Source organism: Crocuta crocuta, unplaced genomic scaffold (genome assembly GCF_008692635.1).
Source record: "Crocuta crocuta isolate KB4526 unplaced genomic scaffold, BGI_CrCroc_1.0 scaffold35, whole genome shotgun sequence".
Classification (NCBI taxonomy): domain Eukaryota; kingdom Metazoa; phylum Chordata; class Mammalia; order Carnivora; family Hyaenidae; genus Crocuta; species Crocuta crocuta.
Genome location: NW_027530625.1, coordinates 755,312 through 774,857, shown reverse-complemented (window position 1 = coordinate 774,857; position 19,546 = coordinate 755,312). Strand labels below are relative to the sequence as shown.

At 37.4% G+C, this 19,546-nt stretch overlaps 1 protein-coding gene across 5 annotated transcripts in view; it reads left to right on the top strand.

Moving 5' to 3' along the window:
- Nucleotides 1–19,546, top strand: part of STRBP (spermatid perinuclear RNA binding protein) — a 73,881-nt gene that overhangs the window by 6,293 nt on the left and 48,042 nt on the right. For all 5 annotated transcript variants that reach the window (XR_013336096.1, XR_013336094.1, XR_013336095.1 and 2 more), the window contains exons 3-9: nucleotides 4,211–4,376; nucleotides 7,847–7,991; nucleotides 15,868–15,959; nucleotides 16,498–16,593; nucleotides 17,698–17,809; nucleotides 18,470–18,567; nucleotides 18,770–18,881. Coding sequence is in view for 1 of the 5 variants with exons in the window: in XM_077768195.1 (XP_077624321.1) it covers nucleotides 4,211–4,376; nucleotides 7,847–7,991; nucleotides 15,868–15,959; nucleotides 16,498–16,593; nucleotides 17,698–17,809; nucleotides 18,470–18,567; nucleotides 18,770–18,881 (821 nt within the window). In the remaining 4 variants the exon portion in view is untranslated. The remainder of the gene's footprint in view (nucleotides 1–4,210; nucleotides 4,377–7,846; nucleotides 7,992–15,867; nucleotides 15,960–16,497; nucleotides 16,594–17,697; nucleotides 17,810–18,469; nucleotides 18,568–18,769; nucleotides 18,882–19,546) is intronic.

The window sequence follows — 19,546 nt, the reverse complement described above, 5'->3', positions numbered from 1 at the left end:
ATTTTTATTAAAAAATTTTTTTTAATATTTATTTTTGAAGGAGGAGGGGGAGGGGCAGAGAGAGGGGAAGACACAGAATCTGAAGCAGGCTCCAGGCTCTGAGCTGTCAGCATAGAGTCCAGCGTGGGGCTTGAACTGTAGAGCCGTGAAATCATGACCTGAGCTGGAGTTGGATGCTCAACCGACTGAGCCCCCAGGCCCCCCATACCATCTTGCAGCGAGAGAATCCCAAGCAGGCTCTAAGCTGTCAGTGCAGAGCCTGATATGGGGTTTGATCCCAGGAACCCTGAGATCAAGAGTCAGAGGATTAACCATTTAAAAAAAAAATGTTTATTTTTGAGAGAGAGTTGATGCAGGAGAGGCACAGAGAGAGAGAGGGAGACAGAATGTGAAGCAGGTTCTGAACTGTCAGCCTGATGCAAGGCTCAAACCCACAAACCATGAAATCATGACCTGAGCCAAAGTCGGACACTTAACCAGACTGAGCCACCCTGATGCCCCAGATGCTTAACCATTTTTAAAAAAATGTTTTATTTGTTTGTTTATTTATTTGAGAGAGAGAGAGAGACAGCATGAGCAGGGGAGGGTCAGAGAGAGAGAGAGGGAGACACAGAATCCGAAGACAGGCTCCAAGCTCTGAGCTAGCTGTCAGCACAGAGCCTGATGCAGGGCTTGAACCCACAAACTGTGAGATCATGACCTGAGCTGAAGTCAGACCCTTAACTGACTGAGCCACCCAGGTGCCCCGATGCTTAACCATTTTTAAGTGGAGTTTCATTTATTATTGGAATTCAGGCCGCCTTAATACTTCTGTTGTTTATTTTTAAGGCCAGACAGACTTTTGAAAAGTGTTCCAGCAGACTTTTGCTTAACTGGATCAGGTCACTGTGTTTTTAAAAGTTTTTAAAATATAATGTGCTCCACATTTTCATTTGGACTTGTAAATATAGCTCTATGTGTGGGTACTCTTGACTGTCTTCGTAAAGTCTTTCCCTTTTGTGAACAGTCCCAGGCTGACCACTTTTCTGTGATTCCTCCTATGTGAGAGAGCTCAGGGAGTGTAGAATGTTTGTATCCTTATTTTCTATAAAACAGAGGCAGGTACATCCTCCCGGAACAGAGCTATTTTCTGATTATAAACACAAATTGAGCTCCTGATGTATGCTAATTTCCATAGAGAGCACCAAGGTAGGTGAGGGCTAGCTTCTATTTATTAAGCACCTTCTGTTGCCAGCCACTGTTAGTTTTTACCTGTGTGCTCTTTTTACAAACTGACACAAAAGTCAAAAGTCCCACTATTTGTATTATTAGGAATATTAGGGCTCTGTTCTTAATTTTAAGTAATATCCTATATTTACTTTACAATATCTCCTATATTCTGATTCAGGACTAAAGTAAGAGTTCATTTTTCTGCTCAGTCATGCTGTCTTCTGCTTTAGACCAAGTAATATCATATAGTATGACCAAGTAATTATGATATAGAGTTTAGTAGCAACTAATAATGGTTAGTTAATAATGGCTACTATTTATTGAATGCCAGTTATCGTACCAGACTTTTTCACATTATCTTACAACAAATCTGTTAGTCTTTGTTATTATCATCCCCCTCTTAAGCCCCCATTTTACTATAGAAATTTCTACTTCTTCAAATTTGCATCTGAAAAGAGTAGCTCAGAATCATTAACAAACTTTAACTTGCTTTTTAAGGTCAATAAATGAGTGTGTGTGGTGGAGTCAGAATTCTTATTCATCTGTTGGACCCCAGGTCCAGTTTTATTAGCATCTTTGCCTCAAATTTCTGTGACTAAAATGTGAAAGTGTAGATCAGGGAAAGATTGTATGCTGGTTCTGGGGATCAGAAAAAACTTGATGAAGGAAGTAGTATTTGCTCAGAGGATGGGTAGGCTTTCTGCAAGCAGTTGAAAGTGGAAAAAAAAAAAAAAAAAAACACCTCAGCAAATATCTAGGTGTGTGAAAGCGTAGGGACCATTTAGGGAATGATAGCTATTATTTATTGAGCTATTAATATATGCCAGGATCTGGGCTAATAAGTTCATTACTTATATTAAATTACGTGATATTCTTAGTACCACTCTGTCAGGAAGATATTTTTCCTTCTATACCAATGAGACTTACAAATGAGTAAGTTCAGAAGAGTCAGGTAATTTGTAAATTTTTTTTTTTTTTAGGTAATTTGTAATTTGCCCAGTGTCACAATAGTGAGTGGCAGAGCCAGAATCTGAACCAGGAAGGCATGTTGTCTTCTCAGTCGCCTCCCAGGATGTTAAGTGCTTAAGTGTTCAGTGGGACCCCTGGAAAGAAGTAGATAAAGTACCATCCGTGCAGTGCTTTTGGAAGATTATTCTGGTAGTGGTGTACTGTATAGAGTAGATGGGAGGTGGCAGAAGATAGTCGTTAAGGCCAGTGAAGAGGTGGTTATGGAGGTAGTCTAGGTGAGAGGCAGTTGGAGCCTGAAAAGAAACTAGTTTGAAGGCATTTGTTCCAGGGTGATTGTGGAGGGTGAATTTATCAACGGTTATTAGTTTTGGGAGAACAAGAAGATGAGAGGACAGGGATACAGAAGAAGAAAGAATCAAAGGCAGTGGACTCTCTTCTTAGTATCAAATAATTTCCTATTTGGGTCACTTGCTTTAAAGCCCTTTTTCTTTCTATATTTGTACCACCCTTATAGTTTTTTATTCATTTAATGTTCATTGAATCTCTGAGGTGTGCCAGCCACTAATCAGTCTGGATTATTTATAACTTCCTGTCTTATTTTTGCTGCCACAATTTGTTTCTCTTCCTTCTCCTTTCTGTAGTTCATTCTCTACTCTGCTGATTCTTTGCCCTAGCCAGAGTGACCTTTTTTCTCCCTAACCATATTAAGGTTGCTGAAGGCAGACTTTCAGGTTCCCTTGTTTGACCTCTCTAATTTTGACCTCTTCTTTTTCTGAACTTGGGAAGCAACCATAATAATGTAAAGAATCTGAGTGTTGTGTTCACACTAACATGAGTTTGAATCTGGCCTTTGCCTTTTACTGTCTTTCTGAACTTGAACAGTTAGCTTTTCTGAGACTCACATTCCTTGTCTTTCAAATGCAGACTTGTGAAGTTTAAATGAGAGTTTCTGGTGCACAGTTTCTTCTCGGATGTTACTTTCTCTTCCCCTTTTAAGCAGGTTACTTTTTGTACTTAACTACAGTATAAACCTCAGGTCAGGAGCAGGGGAGATTGGATTTCCTTTAGTATGGTTTCTGTTCTCAGAGGCTAACTTGCTGAATGGCTGCTAAAATTAGTTACATTTTCGTGATATGGGAAATGAACCAATAAGAGAGTTTTAGTATTAAAATCAAGGATAGATGTTAATATTATTTTTATGCACCATTTCATGACTATGTTCTTTGAATATTTGTTCTTTTAGCCACAACTGGATTTGGAATGCATATACTGGCAGAATATCTTTGGTCTGTTCCTTCTTTCCTCAGCTCTTTAGGTTCATTGCATTATTCTGCTTTCCCCATAATCTTTTGTGGATTCCTAGAATGATACAGCTAGAAGGCTCCTGTAGTTGAGAGCTGTTTTGTAGTTATGGATACTGAACCAGCAGGCTCTGGTCTACTCTAAGAGTAGAGATCAAGTCTTTTAGATTTCCACCCTGATACTCTTTTTCAGTATACTTTGGTGTTCAGGTTTTCACAAACTCTTTAATTACTAATAAAAATATAAAAGGAGGAAGTTTAGAATTAATTTTAAAAACGTTGAAGGGGATATAGTATTTAGGGACTTTGTTAAGCACTATAGATGTAATAAAGAATTAAAAGATCTGTACTATGAAATATGCTCCCTGTCGATTCCTTGGGGAAGAGAGATACTTTATTAGCCTTAATTTTTTTTAACTGTTTTTTTTTTTTTTTTTTAATTTATTTCTGAGAGAGAGAGACAGCATGAGCAGGGGAGGGTCAGAGAGAGGGGGAGACACAGAATCTGAAGCAGGCTCCAGGCTCTGAGCTAGCTGCCAGCACAGAGCCCGATGCAGGGCTCGAACCCACGAACCATGAGATCATGACCTGAGCCGAAGTCGGATGCCCCTATTAGCCTTAAATCTGAGACTTAATTTTTGATCATATGACTGCCCAGGAAGCCAAGTGATGATTAAATTATAGCTTGGGAAGTAGATTGTAAAAGTAATCATTTAGACTTTTATTTTTAGGGATCAAGGTGGTCGGACATTGTGTGGTGTAATGAGGATTGGCCTGGTTGCAAAAGGCTTGCTGATTAAAGATGATATGGACTTGGAGCTGGTTTTAATGTGCAAAGACAAACCCACAGAGACCCTGTTAAATACAGTCAAAGATAATCTTCCTATTCAGATTCAGGTGAGTAGAGTTTAATTGCACCTCTAGGAGAATTTATAAAAAGGTGAAAACAGGTAGTGACCTTGATGAAATCAATAATAAGAAATTGGTAATAGTAAAGGCTAGGATACAGACAAAAGGAATGCTACTACTCTGGGTCAGTGACTCATCCATCACATTTAAAACAAATTTCTGATGGTTAGTACTCTGGATATATTTATCTGATGAAGATAGCCTTCAGTTTTCAGGTGTCTTGCTCAGAGGCTTCATGTTTTTCAAACTAGGTCTCAGCATTATAAACCTCTTGGAAGGGTTGGTATAATGCAGGAAAGATCAAAATGAGCCTAGACAACTAGCGACTTTTGTAGGTGATAACTTTTAAAATTGAAAAACCCAGTTAATTTAATAGTCACCCATTCATTCATTCAGTTAATGGAAAGGTCACTGTTAATTCCTTGTTCCAAACCTTTTTCCAATTGGATGCTTTTAGAAAAATTTTTATATTGGCAAGGTTTTTGGAGTATGCTGTTGTGAAGTCAGAAGGCTCCTCAGGGCTGAAGGCAACGGGTTGGGCTGGGGCTGGGGCCACCCTAGGACCTGCTCCAAGGCCAGCTGCGTCACTGTTTGGGAAACTGGTCACTTTTCAGTTTCAGATGTGTTGTCAGTGGTATAATTAGATTGTAGCTTTTTGATAATTTCATATTGGTAGTCTTTATATTCATGTCACATAAATAGATAATCAGCCCACAGGGTCCCGCAAAGTCCTTTGAAATGAATGCTCTCTTTTCTTTAGTCGGCTTCTTTTGTAAGCCGACTACTTCTTTTTCCCTCCAAGTAATATGAATTCTAAATTTGTTTTTATTTGCTCTGTTACTGGATAATTTTCTTTCATGCTTACCAGTTGGTCTTTAAAACCAGCTTCCTGACTTTTTTATCTGCTGTTCTTGGCACTCAAATTTGTGTTAACTTGTTGACACATTTACCTATATTAATTTTTGGAGCGCTGTTTTTCATTTTGCCTTAGATCTTAAAATAAGGTTTTCTAGGTGACTGAACATATATTTGGTTTTTCCATTTTTATTTCTCATGAAGAAATTTTTTTGGACTTTGAAAGGGTTAAATTTACTCTAAGAAATTATTTTAAGTCCTTTTGTTATCATTTGGAGAGGGAGAGTGGTGAGTATCATGGAGTACAATAGGGCTTTTAAGAAACAGCTCAATAATGAGTTTCTGGCTAATTATACTTTTTGTTATTAGAATGTTAATAAAATTCCTCATTTCTGTTTTTTATATTGTTTTAAAATTTAATCGGTATTCCTGCTTTTATTGTGGTGAACACTGTTGCTCTTAAATTAAATCTAGGGTGAAATAGTAATCCAAGGGTGGGACATGGAGGTTTTCAACCATCCCACCTCCATTCCTGCTCCCTGCAGTGAGTGCTGTTTCTTATGAGAGTGGTCTTACTCCTCAGCTGTGCCAGGGTGGAAAAGGGATTAAGAACCAGGGCTATAATAAGCAAAGGTTCATATTCTGAAAATCTTATCACATGTCTCCAGTATTGATATGAGAGATTGGGTCACATTTCAGTATGCATTAATAGAGCTTTCTCTGTGCTGATCACAACTGTGTAAACTCGGCATTTTTTCTCCCCTCAGCAAGGGTCTTTATTTCTGTGCACCACAGTTTTAAAATGTTTTTGTTGAGCTCACAAGTAAGTGTTCAAGGGAATGACCCAGGAGAGAGTACAGTCTCTGTAAACCATTTAAATTTGAAGAGACTGAGGCTTTTTAGGCTGCAAAAGACCAAAAAAAAAAAAAAAAAAAAAAAAAAAAAAAAAAAAAAAAAAAAAGACATAAAATACCTTTTAATCTTTGAAGGGCTTTTTTTAGATAAGGTATAAGAGGCCTGAGAATGGTATTTCACTTTTATATAGCCAATAGAATCATCCAGCCCTTGAAACCAGCTGCTTTGTATGATGGTTAGATCCATTACTATACGTATTTGGGTAAAGGTCCCCAAGTGAAATGGGGACAAAATTGTACCCCCATCTCAGATTAAATTGTATACATGTACACATATATGCCCATATACATACACACAAACACATTACTATTATTATGGTTAATATTTTAGAAAGTCATTTTAAGTGTGATTGCTCTCTGCCTCCCTGTTTGTTGTTTTCTTGGTGTTTGTTTGGAAAACAGGTTTCTGATATGATAACCTTATTTTCTTATGAATTAAAAATCTTTTTCCTTACCACTTACCATAGGAAATCTTTCAGTAATCTAAGTACCTTAATTAACTGAAGTTGTACTATAGCTTTTCTCTATATACTCCTTTCTAGGTTGATGTTAGAACTTCCTTGAACCCAAAACTTATACCGTGGTGATCTGCATGCATAGTTGAAAACTTAGTTTGACTAATTTTCTGCTGCACATCTTTAATGTTATTATAGTGGCAATGGGAGGAGCAGTTTTCTGCTTTTTCTCTTTATAATCTAGTTCTGGTTTTTCCAGTTACTGTGTGGCCTTTCCCTTTCTTGGTTTCCTTTATTCAAAATTAAGATAATGAATTTTCTCTTTGCTATCTTTTTTGATGTAAATGTTTAATGGCAAAATGCTATTTTTATGAAAATGGCTTTGAGTTCTTTTAGTGCACACTGATGAGAAACCTAGTAGTGTTTCCGTTCAGCTATTTATGTCAGGTAATAGATATAAATTTCACCACCAAGAAAGACCTTATGTAAATTATTAAACTATATGTTTAATGTATAATATTAAGTATAATGTAATATGTGATTCTAATTGTTGATTATTTTGCGGGAGGTCCTTGAATTATGTATGTATAATTATATGTTAAATGATGCAGTGTGTTTCCCTGTGGATGTCAGGTGATGTGCCCCATGATAGGTCTCACTGGAGTGATCTCTCGGAGACCTACCTATCCTTTGCAAAAGGAAGTTTCTTGTTTATACTAATTTTTTCCCTGGTAAGTGACAGTGTAGAGATCCGTTTTCATTCTTTCTTACTTAATTCTCTTTAAAAATATATGTAATCTTATATAAAAATCAATTAATTTTATATTTGTAAATCCTTAGCAAGCAGCAGTTCTTTTGAGCTGGTCCGGTCAAAAAGGGATGTGGTTTAGAGAGCATTCTCAGCAGTTTATTGTTCTACAGTTCTCTGTAAGAATAACAATATATCCGTTACCACATAATGATCTTGTTGGTGTTTTTCTTTCAAATAATAGAAAGAATGGTTTTAAAGATGGTTTAATAATTGCATACATGGTTGACATTGTGATTGCTTTTTGAGGGGTGAAGATTTGTTGGTAAATTGAGAGGAGAGAGAAATGTTATTCCAAAGAACTATTAAAGACTGCTCTTTCAGCACAGTAATACTAGTAAAGAACATTTGAAAACTAAGAGTCAGTCATTCATGTTTTGAGATTTTAATCTAATTGGGTGTTTTTGAAATCTTGGTGACTTTCAGAAACTCACAGAAGAGAAATATGAAGTGGAACAATGTGTAGATGAGGCTTCTATTATAATTCGGAATACAAAAGAGCCCACGCTAACTTTGAAGGTGATACTTACTTCCCCTCTAATTAGGGACGAATTGGAGAAGAAGGATGGAGGTACACATGTATATATATTTGTTTTGTTCACCTAAGTCCTCTCTTGAGTGCTGTGTTAAGTGTGTTTATGGATTTCAGAAGTAACTATCTTCATTCGTTTTATGCCTCTCATAGTATCTTAAAGAGCTTAATTGCTGCGTAATTGCCATATTTTGTAAAAATATATACATTTGAAATACACGTTAATTCAGAAACCTATTATTATCAAGTTGGTCTTAACTCTGCTTTTATTTTTATACTATTTATAGTGTTTTGTTTCACTATGTCTACTATTGCACTGTGATTGGTATCAGCCAGTCTATTCTATGTAGTTTGGCTATTTGGTCTGATTTTAGGATTAAATGTAGTCCAGAAAAATAATGTTTTCAAATTTACTCACTTACTGTTTCAAATTACTCCTTTGCACATTGCTTTTGACTTCTAATAACTATTATAATCTTGTGAGATTTATTCTTTACCTAATTGTCCGTGGGTACATATGTTTTATAATGTAAGAGATATAAATTGGGATTGTATTCTAAAAATTAATCTTCAGTAAATTTTTTTCTACAAGTTTGCGATCCTGTTAACATTTTGTATATGACATAGGTGGGGATTATGCTTTAAATTAATTTTCTTCTGAAGTTAAAAAGAATTCTTATGTGGATGGCAGTGTCATCCTCATACAAGTAGAGTGAGAAGTCTGTTCGGTTCTGAGAAGGAATAATGGAACCGGGCTTCTTTTCTGATGTTTTTATCCTGTCAAGTTAGCTTGTTTCAGCCTCTCCGTCCTATCCCTAGAAACACTTGGCCTGTGATATTTGTGCCATGTCAGACCTTTGACCAACTGGCCCCTCTCTGTCATGATAATTTAGAGGCAGTGTGGCCTGTCTGGGCCAGCAGGGGCTCCCTTTTGCTGTTCATCACTAGACCTTCACCAGCTCCCACTGCTTACTGCCCTACCTGAAACACCAATGCAGTAGGAAATATTGGTCAGTTTCCTTATTTATGTCAATTTGATGATAATAAAGGTGTAGTAAAAGACACATTAGTGATGTTAGAATTTAGAGTTTAGGCAGACATGACTCATAGGATCTGCTAAAGTAAAAGTGATAGACTCTGTTTAAAAAAAGTTTTTTGGGATAACTAAAATCAGCTGTACCATACCCAACAGATATAAACTAGACACATAATGAGTCATATTTCAAAATTAAAGTGCATCCAATCTGTAATTGGGTTTATGCCAGTACTTTCTTTTCTTTTCCTTTCTTTTTTCATCTTTTTTTTGCTATATATAGTATCTGTAATACTTCTGAAGAACCAGTCTTAAGCAGCTTAATTTCTTTAAAACAGCTTTATAGTTCACCACTAACTGTAGACCTATAAAATGATTTCTGAAGTGTCAAGATAATTCTGTTAATTCTGATAAGCTGTGTTCTACTTGACCCTCTAGTGTAAAGGCAACCACTTCTAAGAATAGTTATAATTATAGGTATTATTAACAACAGAGATAGTATAAAGAGATAAGAAAAAGACCAAAATCGCCAAAGACTAGATTAATTATACATCTGCTTATAGCTGTAGGCATCTCTTTTGTTATTTCTTTGAAAATGTTAAGAGAACATTAGGTTTTTTCCCCCCATGGTTTTGTGTACTTATGTGAGATTACATCATAGTTTTCTCTGATACCCTTAAGTTTAGTCTGTTGCCTTTATAACTTTAATTTCTGTTGACAGAAGCTGGAAACANACAGACTGAAACAGGCTCCAGGCTCTGAGCTGGCAGTCAGCACAGAGCCCGACGCGGGGCTCGAACCCACGAAACGCGGGATCATGACCTAAGCGAAAGTCAGACGCTTAACCGACTAAGCCACCCAGGCACCCCTGGAAACAAATTCTTAATGTACAGCACCCTTACTTGAAGACTCGTTCTTGTAGAATGGAATTTGTAGTAAAGTGGGGGAGTCATAGTTTCTGTTCAGAGTGTTCGAGTTACTAAGGGATCCCAAGACCCTTATGAGGTCAGTTTCATAAGCTGATAGTAACGTTATTGTGTGGGCTCGGATAAGGTGAAAGAATCTGCCTGGATCTGATGTGTAAAACACATTACTTCCTCTCATTTTGAATGGCAGAAAGATTTGCTTTGCAGATGTTGTCCTTAACCTCTCAACCGTGTTGACTCACTGTTACCTCTTATAATTTGCACATTTTGTCTAACCTGGGCTTTTTCAAAATGCATTTTGATCTGCACTGCAGTTTCGGGTATTCCTGAGCAACTTTGAGGACCCAGCATGATTGAGCATTTGAGACCTGGGCTGTACGATTCTGTAGGACTTGTTTCCTCATACAGGACAGCTCCTCCTGCCTTGATGCAGTTCTTTTCAGCTGCAGGGGGTAAAGGTACAGGATTCATTTGGGTTCCAGGAATTTCTAAGACTGCGAGATATACCCCTTTTCAAAATGTCCACTCATTTTTTTCCCCTCAAAATTTAAAAAATATGCGATGTAACTTTCTTTGAGGAGACATTTTCCTATGGAATCTCAGCATCTCCCCTCCCCACAAAACAAACCAACTGTTCACAGTACATACACACTCACACCATTCTCTTCCCTTCTCTTCACTTGGTACATGTTTGGGTAAAATCTAAAAAAATGGAAAAAAGCGTGGTTGCAAGCAGGGAGAACCGGAGGCCTGGGGCAGGTGAAAACATCACACTTCCCTCCTCAGGGTTGTCTCTGCAGAAGCGGATCTGTTTACTCACATCACTGTTTATGTTTTCAGTGGCCAGACTGTGGAGTGAATCTTTTTGTATTGTTTACTGTTTCACAGATAAGATTCCTCCTGTGCTGTCCGTCTTCTTGCCACACTGTGACCCTTTACTTGGAGGCCCTGTAGAATAACCATTCCTCATCATTGTATGCTTCCTGCTCAAGAAGGCATTGGAGAAAAAGCACAGATCTTAGTGCCTGGTAGTCAGGTGTTTGATTCTTAACTTCATTATGTACTTTTTAAAAAATATTTTTTTATTAAGTTTATTTATTTATTTTGAGAGAGAGCGAGAGAAAGAGCGTGCACACGTGCACATTGGGAGCGGGGCAGACAGAGAAAGGAGAGAGAGAATCCCAAGCAGGCTCTGTGTGCTATCAGCACAAAGCCTGATGCAGGGCTCAAACCCACAGACTGTGAGATCATGACCTGAGCCAAAATCAAGAGTCAGACACTTAACTGACTGAGCCATCTGGGTGCCCTGTTAACTCCATTAGGTATTCTTGCTGTGTGATCTTGAACAGGTTTCTTCATTTTGAATTGTGGGTAATAAATACTTGAGATAGTAGTTTGAGGTCAAATGAGAGAATTTGTGTAATGTGACCTGTGTAATACCCAGCACAAAGTATTTGCTCAATAAATAGTGGTAACTACTCTTACTCAGCTTACTAAAAAAAGGTGCTCAGTGCAAGCTCACTCACTCAAACTGCCTGGAGTTCACAGTGAGAATGATATGTACTTGATAGGTCTGAGGAACTGAACCCAAACACAGGTAAACTCTTACACATCCACTGAAGTGTAGTATTAGAATCAGTATTCTGTATTTGCTGCAGTGCTAATAATGAGCCAACTTGTTATATAGCTTATGATTCATCAAGGGCAGGTATGTTGTTCCCTATCCATGTCCTTTAACCCTAGTGCCCGGCGTGGTACCTCATACATACTAGGCGACCACCCAAATCTGTTAAATGAATTTTTATAGTGAGCACATTGCCTGATTAAAGAGGACTGTCTGGTGTGTAAGAAGCATTAACAATGGGCATCTTGATATCCAAGTAGTATATATTGAAGATTTAGCTGTGTTAAAGTATTTTATAACTTACTGTGTTAGAAGCCATTCTCAGATATGATTTAACCTTCACAACAGCTCTGTGAGGTAGATAATTGCCCTGTTTGATAAATGAAGAAAGTCTCCCATTTCCCCCCGCTCCTCCCACATTGAGTCCAGTGTACCCTGTGCTCCCATTACTCTCTAGAAGGAGTGCAGGAGCCTCTTAGCTGATTTAATTATTCTCAGCCTTACACACTCTTAGCTTCTTTTGGTGCTTGTGATTTTAAGAAGTAAAAGCTGTGCAGGTAGTCGGTGAGCTGTTTATTACATTTACAGTGCAGTGTGAAACCAGGTGGATAGGGACCCTACAGAGACTCTTGTGACTTAGGCTAAGGGGACCCTCTGTCCTCACTAGTGGGGTAGATTTTTAGGGGTTCACAGAGAAGTTCCCCAAGAGTCCCTTTTCACGTATGGTGCCACTGTGAACTTCTGACATGTCTTGACGTTTCACTAGCATGAGCTCTGCTAAGTGGAAGGCAGTAGATCCTCACAGCCCAGAGATCACAACTGGGATAATAACGATGCAGTCGGCTTTAGTTTCCTGCCTGCCACAGGTGCTAGACCCACAGTATCCAGTGCAAATCCTGAGCCATTATCTTTCCAGTGGCCGACTGCCTACTGAGGCATTGAAGAAAAGTTACCGAGTGATATTTCTACCATAAATTAGGAGAACCGTGCTGTCTCTGTTCTACCTTAGTGCTTCGTTATACTGTCCGCAGTATTGTGGCCGGATGTTTTGCATGGACACTGGTTGGGTGCCTAATATCTGCTCTTCACAAAGCCTCAAGGAATTGAGAGAAGGGGCTGCCAGGATATCCTCAGGCTAACTAGAAAATTCTCTCGGCATGAACTCAGTAGCCCAGCTCCATCTAGATTTTCAAGGAGGCCTTTATGATAATCCAGCATAATTGTTTTATGTTTGAAGAGCCTTGGTTCTACACCTGTAACTTTCATTTAACACAGTCCTGTTTTGGCTTTCACCACCCCATCACCCTGCCCCAAGACAGACTAGTGTTTTGTTAGGAGGCAGAGAGTTAGCTTGCATGTAAAGGGATTGAGAGAAACTGGCCAACATTTCCTGCAGTTTGGTGTGTTTCTGGTCACCAATCTAACCTCTAACCAAGTAAGCAAAGTTAGCATAATAGACTTGTCTTCCAGTGCCTCCATTATTCAGAATGTTTTCTGTACCTTCATGCCCTCTGCCAGGTTACTGAGCAATATATTTTTAAAAGCTGTTTTCCTTTGCTTTTGGCATTTTTGTCACTCCCCAAACCCATCCCTTCTGCTGTTTCTCATCTGTTATACTGCTCACTGTAGGAAAATGAAATGGCTCACCGTCCCATTGTTTGTAATTTAAAGACTCCAAATGTCTTTTTATCAGAAAAGTTTTTCTTCTCCACAAAATTGAAACACCTGTGTTAAAGTTCATATGGAAATATTAAGCTTCAGGTTCTGCTATGAGAAGTATCATTATTTTACTGCAGCAAGTCTGTGATAACCATGTTAAGTTATTTTTCTTTATAAAAAAATATAAAACTATATTATCTTTATACAAAGCAAATAGGCAAGCAGGGCTTATAAGTAGCACTGCAGTGCCATGTGAATTTTTACGTTTTAAAATAAGAAGCTTTGAAGAAGACAAAATGAGATGAGTTATTACATCTCCTGTCCTGTTTCCTACCTCATGAATATTGAAACATTTTGGATCTTTGGACTTTTTGACTATGAGAGCATGAAGAAACATGGCCATTCTGGTGGTGATGTGAAGGGAGTCAGTGCAAGCCTTCTGTTCACTGCCTGTGCCTTTCCTCTTTTTAGCAGAATCTACTGCCTCCAAATGTTGACTGTCTGTAGCAAGATGATGTCTGTTATCTTTTTCTGTAAGAGCTTATGATTATAATCTGACCTTGGGGATGAAAGAATTTATCTAAATATTTTTGCCATTGTTCCCCTTTTTAAATATCTGTGTTGCAGTGAGCATAAGATGTTATATATAAGCTGCGACCACTGGATGGAAGTTCCAGAAGGGTCAAAAAGAGCTTTGGTTTGCCTTGTCCTTTCCTATCCAAACTTCTTCTGACTCACTTCTGTCTTCCATTGCCTTGTCCCCCACCCCCCACTGTCCCAACACTCCTACTAAGATGATTGAATAAAACTTAGCTTGCATTATTTTTAATTTGAAGATTGAAGTCTAAAAATAATAAAAGTACCATCCCTGCCTCTTCTTGAGATTACATGATTTGGCAGTCAGTCAACCTTTGTCATGTCTAACTTTTAAGAGATTCTAATCATTCATTTACAGTAGTTTGTTTTATCTGGTACATGAGAGCTTTACACAGATGCTTGTATTGACCACAGTTAAGCATTTTGACATAAAAACATTAAAATGAGTTCGTTGTATGTTTTATGTTATTAAAAAGACAGAATTAAGCAAATCCAGGAACTAGATCATTGATGAAGTGAATACCCATAGTATATGGCTGCATATGTCTGTCTGTGTTTATAAATTACATTAATAGGTGTTTTTTTTCTTGAGGCTTCCCATTTTATGAGTAAAAAGGGCCAATGAAATGAGAGCCTGTGTCGGGGCTTTGTTGGCAGAGGTTAATGTGAAACAATGCAAATATCTGCTGTAGAGCTCACCTGGTCAGAAAATAAGTATGTAGCACTTCAGCCTTTAGAGTGTTGCAGCTGATAGAGAGAGCTTCAGTTCATTCTTTCATAGATTTGTTTTCTCTTGGGCCTTTGGTTTTAGTTAATGGCAGTCTGTCAGAATATATAGTACAGTTGCCTTAATAGAATCTTATAATAACTGAGGAATCCAAAAAGTATCAGTGATCTTGCATCACATTTAAAAATATTTATAATGTACCAGTTGGCCCATACAAACATACTATCTTCTGTTCTTGCATCACATTTAAAAATATTTATAATGTACCATTTGGCCCATACAAACATACTATCTTCTGTGACCGTTATGCATATATTAGGAAAAAGTATTGTGTGGACTCTTCTATATCTGGCAGAGTTCTTAAATGAGAACGGTGCATCTGATTTCATTAGGTTAGACAAAGAATTATTCCTGAGGAAATATTCGTATATTGTATGCATTATAGATTACAGCAAGTATTGTTTAAAAACTGACTTCCTAGTAGCTTAGAGGAAATATACATTTGATGATCCAAACTTGGATTTAGAATCATGTGACATCTTCTTAGATATGGATATTTATCAGTAATCAGATGTTTGAAATCTTACTTTTGCTGCTCTGGGCCATCTAAACTAATTTTAAAATGTTAAGGCATGTCAGATAACTGTAATTAGATACAGTTCTTTGCTGCATTTAAAAAAAAAGTTTTATAAAACCTGAAACATTTCCATGTACTCCCTTTTTATAGTTTTAATAATTTTGTTTTAGAAAAGAAATAATGAGAGAATTCAAGATGATGCTTGAAGAGTTCTTGTCAGTGGAGCAGAGTTTCTTTTAAGGGTTATCGTGTTGGATGAGTTTATTTAGTTATCAAAAAAAAATACGATACTCAGTGTATTCTTGGTAAATTTCAAATTGATTACATAAGGGAGTCCCAGTTTTCCTCAAGAATTCATCAGCAATTCTTCTGTAAAGGAAAGTCGTTACTGCCCCTGGTCCCAGATTTGTGCTTTTTGCTCCCCACCAAAGGCAGAAGTGCTACGTACCTATTTTTTGTCCCTGTGATGTTATACACATGCTTAATAAGATCCCAGATCGTATGTAGCAGTGGTCATGTATTTGTTTACTGAATGAGTGCTCTTGTGCTCCTGTCATACTTATGCACAGGACGGCTCTGAGGACTGTTTACTTAAGTAATCATCGTGCTCGTAATTTAAGAAGAAAGCAACAAAACCAAATCGTGAAATCTTCTGGGAGTCTTATTAGTTCACTCAGATGCTGCTCTTCTTTTTATTTTTATTGTTTGGTAATTTGACAGGAACCCCTTGGTCAAATTGTATCTGTCTCTCTTTATCCCGTTTTCCTATTAGAAAAGGTTGCGATGAAAGATCCTCCGGACTTACTGGACAGGCAGAAATGCCTGAACGCCTTGGCGTCTCTTCGACATGCCAAATGGTTTCAGGTTGGCTCTTTGTTATTATCTTATTGTTATTGTAGCCTTGTGCAGGTTTCGTTTGGAACACCTGCCACTTAATGGTTTCTGTGCACGTAATGTATAAAATGGGGGCACTTTCTACCTCATAGAGTTATTGTAGGAGTAAATGAGTTAATTTAGGTAAAATGCGGAGTACAGCTTCTATTATAGTTAATGATGTTTAATTATCATACAGTCTTTTGGCTTAGTACCCTGAATTTCAAATGATGGCTTATAAAATACAAACAGGGATGAGAAAAGCTGAAAGTTAAGATAGATGGTTGCCCAGAATGGGATTGCCAGGAGGCTATGAATGCTATTTTAATAATATGCTTCCTTTACTTTAAAATCTGCCTTTCTAAACTACAATTTTACTGCTTTTAATAACTTGATTTTTTGGTTTGCTTGACAACTGATGAATGACTGGCTCATTAGTATTCCCTTTAAAGAATCTATCCATGTCCCATGTGCTTAAAATAAAGATTGGATTTCAACAGGGATATTGGGATCATTTTGTTTGTTTTAGGCAAGGGCAAACGGATTAAAATCATGTGTAATTGTCCTCCGCATTCTGCGTGATTTGTGCAACAGAGTTCCCACATGGGCACCATTAAAAGGATGGGTAAGTACTTATGGTTAAAACTGTAGTTTTAGCTGTAGTCAGATGAAATCCTGTAGAAATTACATGTTACTGTAAAAACACCGAGTTAGGTGCGCCTTACCTGTTTTTGTTCTAGAAAAAAATTGTACATCTTTTTAGATACTTTTTTACACATATAACCTGTCTCTTTCTACCTCATCATATTCATGTTACAGAGCCTGAGATATTTTTTCTGACAAGAAGGTCCTATACCTGTTAGAAGTGACTCCATGCACTTTACTCTGTACTGATAGTTGATTACTGTTCCTCTAGTGTCCCTGAAAGCCGCGCATTCCTCTTTCAGGAATGCTTCCACTTAAAATAAAAGTTACCTGATATGTCTTGTATATGGCTCCCATATCCTCTTTCTCTTTGCATGTAGACCTTTAAACATATGGTTGTTTCAGTAATTAAAGTCGGGTAAACAGCACACTTTACACAAACTGTAGGCATAGTTTATAATGTATAGCGTGAAAACTTACTTCATTTGGAAATTATTATGCTTGACCTAATCGAGACCACAGTGAAGAACATTATAAAACAAATAAAGCTGTAATGGGTCATTTTAGATTAATCAAGCAATTATTACTTTGATATTGTTCATGAGTTTTTAGTTTATTAACTATGGAGATTTGGTCCTTTGTTTAGTCTAATTGTAGTACTCGGGTAGGCTGTGTGAAATGAAGTCTTAATGTGGTTTGATGGCTTCCAAGTTAAGTAGGAGATAAGTGGGCTGGGTTTAAGCATTGATTAGTTATTAGCTATTACTAACTGATACGTACAGCTTGTTAAATCTTTGTTAAATCAACTAGATGACCACAGTTTCTTAAGTGATCCTTTCAGGGTAACCCAAAATAAGGTTTTTGTAACAAAATGTCTTCTGAGTATGTTAACTCAAAAATGATTTTAAAAACTCTGGCTGGGGTAAAAGTTGGTAATCAGTCAGGAAGAGTTAATTGGGCCCTAAATATTAAGTTGACTTTCACCTTTTTGGCCTCCATTGTAGATAGAAATGTCAGCTCACATTTAACTGGAATCCTTTTAACACTTGGTGCATGTACTAATTTGTAATTTAATATCTTCTAGCCACTAGAGCTTATATGTGAAAAGTCTATAGGTACTTGTAATAGACCTTTGGGCGCTGGGGAGGCCTTGAGACGAGTAATGGAGTGTTTGGCATCTGGAATACTACTTCCTGGTAAGGGTTTCAAACTCTGGAGGCAGAAGAATCAGAAAAATTTCATTTTAGTTTATTTTTCTAAATATGTGCTATATTTGTCCTCTGCACAGGAAAATGATGCGTAGGTGTTATTTTGCTTGGAATGTTAGCAACTAGAATGTTTGAATGTTGGAAAAGTGATACAAACTCTCTTTCAATAACTGTAATTTATATTTTAGATGTACTAACATAAAAGGTACTAATAAGATATTGTGTCTGCTATGAATTGGCTTTACCTAGAGCGCTGAATTTCAAAATGTAGATGTCTGGTTAAAATGTATGAAGTTCATCCTGTTTGCAGTTAGGTTTTTAATTTGGAAAAATTAAATTTGGTCTTATTTTACGTATGTGATCCCTTTAAAGATCTGGGATGGTTCATCACGCTGTTTCTAAATTCTCAGAGTAAGACCCAATTTTGTCGTTAGATATGCAAGTAACTTCCGGTAAAATAAGGACATTTAAGTGTTAACATATTGAAAATGAGAGAGTGTCCTTTTTATTCCATTTAATCGAACAGATTTTTAACTTAGTTCCTCAGCTTTTTTTTTCTTTCCATTCTTTTCTCTCTTTGTGTTAGTTCATGGAATTCTAAACTCAGCTCTAAGTGGTGTTTGTGTTTTTCTTTTGTCCTTGCTAAAGGGGGTCCTGGTCTTCATGATCCTTGTGAACGAGACCCAACAGATGCTCTGAGCTATATGACCATCCAGCAAAAGGAAGATATTACCCACAGTGCACAGGTAGAAGATGGGGCATGGCACAGTGATCTATTAGATATCATAACTTTATTTTCTGAATTGTTGTATTTAAACATTTACTTCTTGTCTATTATTAGGGTTTTTTGCCATCATAAGGATAGCATTTAACGAATGTCCTTAAATGTTCTAAGGGCTTGATGAATGGCCATTGAAATGTGAATAAACATAATCTTTTGTTCTTTAGCATGCACTCAGACTATCAGCCTTTGGCCAGATTTATAAAGTGCTGGAGATGGACCCCCTTCCATCTAGTAAGCCTTTTCAGAAATATTCCTGGTCAGTTACTGATAAAGAAGGTGAGTGTTTTATTGGGTTGGACATGGGCAGTGGTGATGTTTATGCGATGCATCGCTTGTTAGAGCTGAGGGAACTTTATTGTTAATCTAAGTCATATATTGCTTTTCTTCCTGACTTTCTTCTATGCTGCCAATGACATAGCTTGCTATCATTTATTCTTATTAGTGACAAACGCACTTAGCCACATTGACCAGATTCCAATCCACTTTACTGCATAGATTTAGGGACCACACTTTGAGAACCCCTGGTCGAAGAAGTAAAGATAGTAAAGCCATAAGCTAGGAGACGATGTTACCACGGTCACTGACCAGTTTGATCTTCGTCATATTTGGAAGTATTCTGTAATTAAGAAAGAGAAAGATACAGAGGAGGAGGAAAAAGTATACTGGAAAATTCAGTACTACTCCATTGACCTAATATGTCTGAACTCAGAGTTTCAACAGAGCACAGGCTTTGGGGTGGGTATGGCCTAGGTTCCAGTCAAATCTCCACTAATTTACTAGCTTTCGGCCTTGAGCAACGGATTCATCTCTCTCTCTGTAGGGTTATTACCTCCAGTTTATTGTCTGATGTCAGATTCAAATGCCCAACTCAGTGCCTGGATTATATTGCAGATACTCAAATGTGAATCACTTATCACCTCATGCTGCCACAATAGATGCCC